We start from the raw sequence: 3,412 nt of genomic DNA, 5'->3' as shown, positions 1-3,412 counted from the left end.
AAGTCTTTTCTCCTCTTTTGCTTCTTGATTTGGCTGGATGTGAAAGAAGAGGAAGAAGAAGAAGAAAGCGACAGAGAGAGGGGAGGTCTCTTCTTCTTTCTTCTTCTCGCTTTCTCATCGTTACGGTTTCCCTCGTGTTCATCGTATTTCATTCTTATAAGTAGATCGAGGGAAGGAGAGAGATAGGTTTGGATGTAGGTGTCTACGGGAAGGTATCTATCTATGGAGATGTGCGTATAGTTCATTTGATAGATACCTCTTATACCTCGCCCCCTACAGCTTCTTCATACTTCATCTCTATTCATATATACCAACATATAGGTGTATATGATATAGATAGAAGTACATGTCTCTTCTTTTCTTTCTTTCTTATAGTGTCTATCTTTGTTAATCTATCTATCTGTCTATCTATCTATCTGGAGATGTAGAGAGAGAGAGAACTAGAGATAGAGAGAATGCGGTTAGGGAAAGAGACGTTGCGTATCTAAAGAATATCCCGCCTGATCGAACTGGGGTGTGTGATATAGCTCTCTCTATGGAGATTCTTCTCTATTTCTCTTCATTCTTCTGACAGACAAGGAGGAAGAGTGCAGAGAAAGAGAAGAAGAAGAAGACTGGTATGCAGTTTCACTTGAATGAAGTAGAACAAGGAGGGTCTCCTCAAGTAGCTTGTATAGCTCCTGTCTCGATGTTTTCCTCTTCCTTTTCGTATTTCTTTCTTCATTCTTTCTCCCTCTCTCTTCTTTTCTTTCCTTATCTCTTCCTTGGGTCTTTCTTTTGCCTCATCTCTTTCTTTCTTTTCTTTCAGCAGGGCAGAATGCGACACTAGCAGGTACCTACGCAGGACAGTTTGTAATGCAGGGCTTTTTGAATTTTCGTCTCTCACGAAGTTTACGCCTCATCATAACGCGCTTAGTAACGATTCTTCCTCTAACGATCTTATCGAGCTTGAACGATGACGTAGTAGACTCCATTTGTCGCTATGTGAATATAGCCCAAGCTTTTCTTCTTCCTTTTGCTCTTATTCCTCTTCTTCTCTTCTCTTTCTCCTCTCGCATCATGGGGGTCTTCATCATTACAGGATGGCGAAAATGGGGTGTATGTACACTCGCTGCATGCGTCACTCTCGGCAACTATGCTATAGCTATATATCAAATCTACACTTCTCAGCTTCTCACAACTTCCTCTTCTTCTTCTACGTTCTTCTTCTTCTTCTTTTCGTCTTCCTATCGACATGTCTATTATCTAGGGTTGGCGGTTCTTCTCTTCGCGTATGCCTGCCTTCTCATAGGCATGATGAGACAGAAGATAAGAGGCGTCTTCTGTCTCTATTTACTAGCCAGTCACACTTACTCTTCTTCTTCTTCTGCCTCACCTCGTCTCGATTCTATAGAGAACGAAGCATTTCAATCGACTTCAACTTTCTGTGGAGAGGAGCATCGAAGGCATGAAGAGAAAAGGAGAAGGATGGCGTGTGCCAAAGAAAGAAGAGAAGATCTTCTTATGAAGGGCAAAGACATCGAGAAAGAAGTACTGCAAGGGGGGGGTGAAGAAGAAGAAGAGGGTGGTAGTGGAGGAGAGGAGGAGATAAGAAGAATGTCGATGAAAGGGGGAGGGTGTTGAGAAGAAAGAAAAGATGAAGAAGAGAGAAAGAGAGGAAGGACAAAGAAGAAGAAGAAAGAATGTGTTCTCAAGTGAGACATGATGGAGGTTCTCTCATCTCATAAATAGGGGAAGGGATGAAGAGGAGAAAGCAGGAAAAATAGAAGAGAGGAAGAGACATTTAGGTTTTATGGACTGAGGAAAGTGCTTGGGTGGACTGGTCGAATGAATAGGTAGATCTCTTGCAGCATCTTGAAGATAAAGGGAGATTTATCATATCTCGTCTCTCTCCTAAGGTCGTAGATAGATAAAGAGATAGGTCAAAGAACTATAGATAAATACAGCTCATTGCTTTTCTCTAGGTTACAGAGAAGGGATGACTATGGGAAGTCAATCAATACCCTTGCGGGGAGTCGGTTTTGCTCTCCAGTAGATCGATCATCTTCTCGGAGCCAAATATCTTTGCATGTATTGATGTATATCTCTTTCTTTTTGAAGATGGTAAGATAATGTGATGACAATTCCACAGGCTGCTTTCATGGGGATAGTTCATCACACACTTAAATGATGTGGGGTGTATATACACCTCGCTAAACGATGTGGGGTGTATATACACCTCATGAATAGGTGTATGTACTCACTCAAGCTGGAGTGTATATACACCCCACTCCATGCATGTATGCAACATGCATGTACTTGGGGTGTGTAGATACACTCCACTGTGCATGTGCATGCATTGTTTTTCTACGATTAAAAAGTTTCGGCAGTCTTGACTTCCGCCGTTATTTTTCTTGCGAGATTTCGACAGCTTTTCTAGTTTCACATCTACAGGCTACTAGGCATCTTGGGAGAGAACAGGACATAGCAACTTCTCAAAAATTCGTCACTGCATGTATAGATCTATCCATATGTATCTATGTATGTATAGGCATGTGTATAGATATATATGTATATAGATTTATCTTATGCATTTCTTTCTCTGTTTCTTTTCAAGGTATAGAATGGTAGATAGGTATGTTATGACAAGATCACATGCTTTCTTCTGAAGTGATTCTTAGGGATAAGGAACTCGTTCTTTCTTTCTGTCTTCGTTAGACTTTTTGAACGTAGGGAGATATCTATCTTGTTTCTTCTTTTCTTCTCTTTTCTTTCCTTAAGTTCTTCTTACAGTCAAAACGTGGATAATGAACGAGGGGATCTGTCTTCATGGTTTCGATATTCATTCTCCCTTTCTTTTTCATCTTATCGACAGCTCCTTTCTTCTTCTTTCAACTCTTCATTCATGATTTGGTTTATTTTGTTTGAAGCTACTTTTAAAGACACATAAAACAAGAAGATGGCTTGCCACGGACTGAGGGGAGGAGTCGTAGGGTATAGGGAGGAATCTTCTTCGCTCTCTCTCTCTTTCTGCCTCGCGTTGTTCGTCTGCAGAGATCTCGATAGCGAGAACTTCAAAGACGAAGGAGGAGGAGGAGAGAGATGGATGTATATACCTATTTATCTATATATGTATATGTATATCTTCTTCTCTCTCTATCTCTCTAAACCGAGAAGAGAAAGCTGACTATGAGTGAGACATGTCATATGAGTAAAAAGCAGGAACAAGCAAGATTTTCTTTTCTTCTTTTTTTCTCCGAAGTGAAGAATCAGAGATAGATTTCAAGGGACCCATCACACAATCGTGCGGTGTGAGATTGAGGTGTATGTACACCACGGCACGGAAAACTTTCAGAACTTCAACACTCGTTGCCGTATGATCACGAGGAGACCGATAAAAATGTTAAAGAAGAAGAAAGAAAGCTTGGGAGGG

At 40.9% G+C, this 3,412-nt stretch overlaps 1 protein-coding gene across 1 annotated transcript; it reads left to right on the top strand.

Moving 5' to 3' along the window:
• Positions 1–737: 737 nt before the first annotated feature.
• CSUI_011178 (divalent metal transporter) lies at positions 738–2,976 on the top strand. The gene has a single exon (XM_068071279.1). It carries the CDS (start codon positions 856–858, stop codon positions 1,621–1,623), a length of 768 nt encoding a protein of 255 aa, XP_067916745.1. The 5' UTR covers positions 738–855; the 3' UTR covers positions 1,624–2,976.
• The last annotated feature ends 436 nt before the right edge of the window (positions 2,977–3,412 follow it).

The sequence above is a fragment of the Cystoisospora suis genome (genome assembly GCF_002600585.1).
Source record: "Cystoisospora suis strain Wien I chromosome Unknown contig_10005, whole genome shotgun sequence".
Taxonomy (NCBI): domain Eukaryota; phylum Apicomplexa; class Conoidasida; order Eucoccidiorida; family Sarcocystidae; genus Cystoisospora; species Cystoisospora suis.
Note: the sequence above shows the minus strand (reverse complement) of the source record. Positions and strands in the feature narration are given on the sequence as shown.

What these genes read in the sequence shown, in the direction of transcription:
- CSUI_011178 (XM_068071279.1), top strand. Translation starts at nt 856, where the DNA reads ATGCAGGGCTTTTTGAATTTTCGTCTCTCACGAAGTTTACGCCTCATC.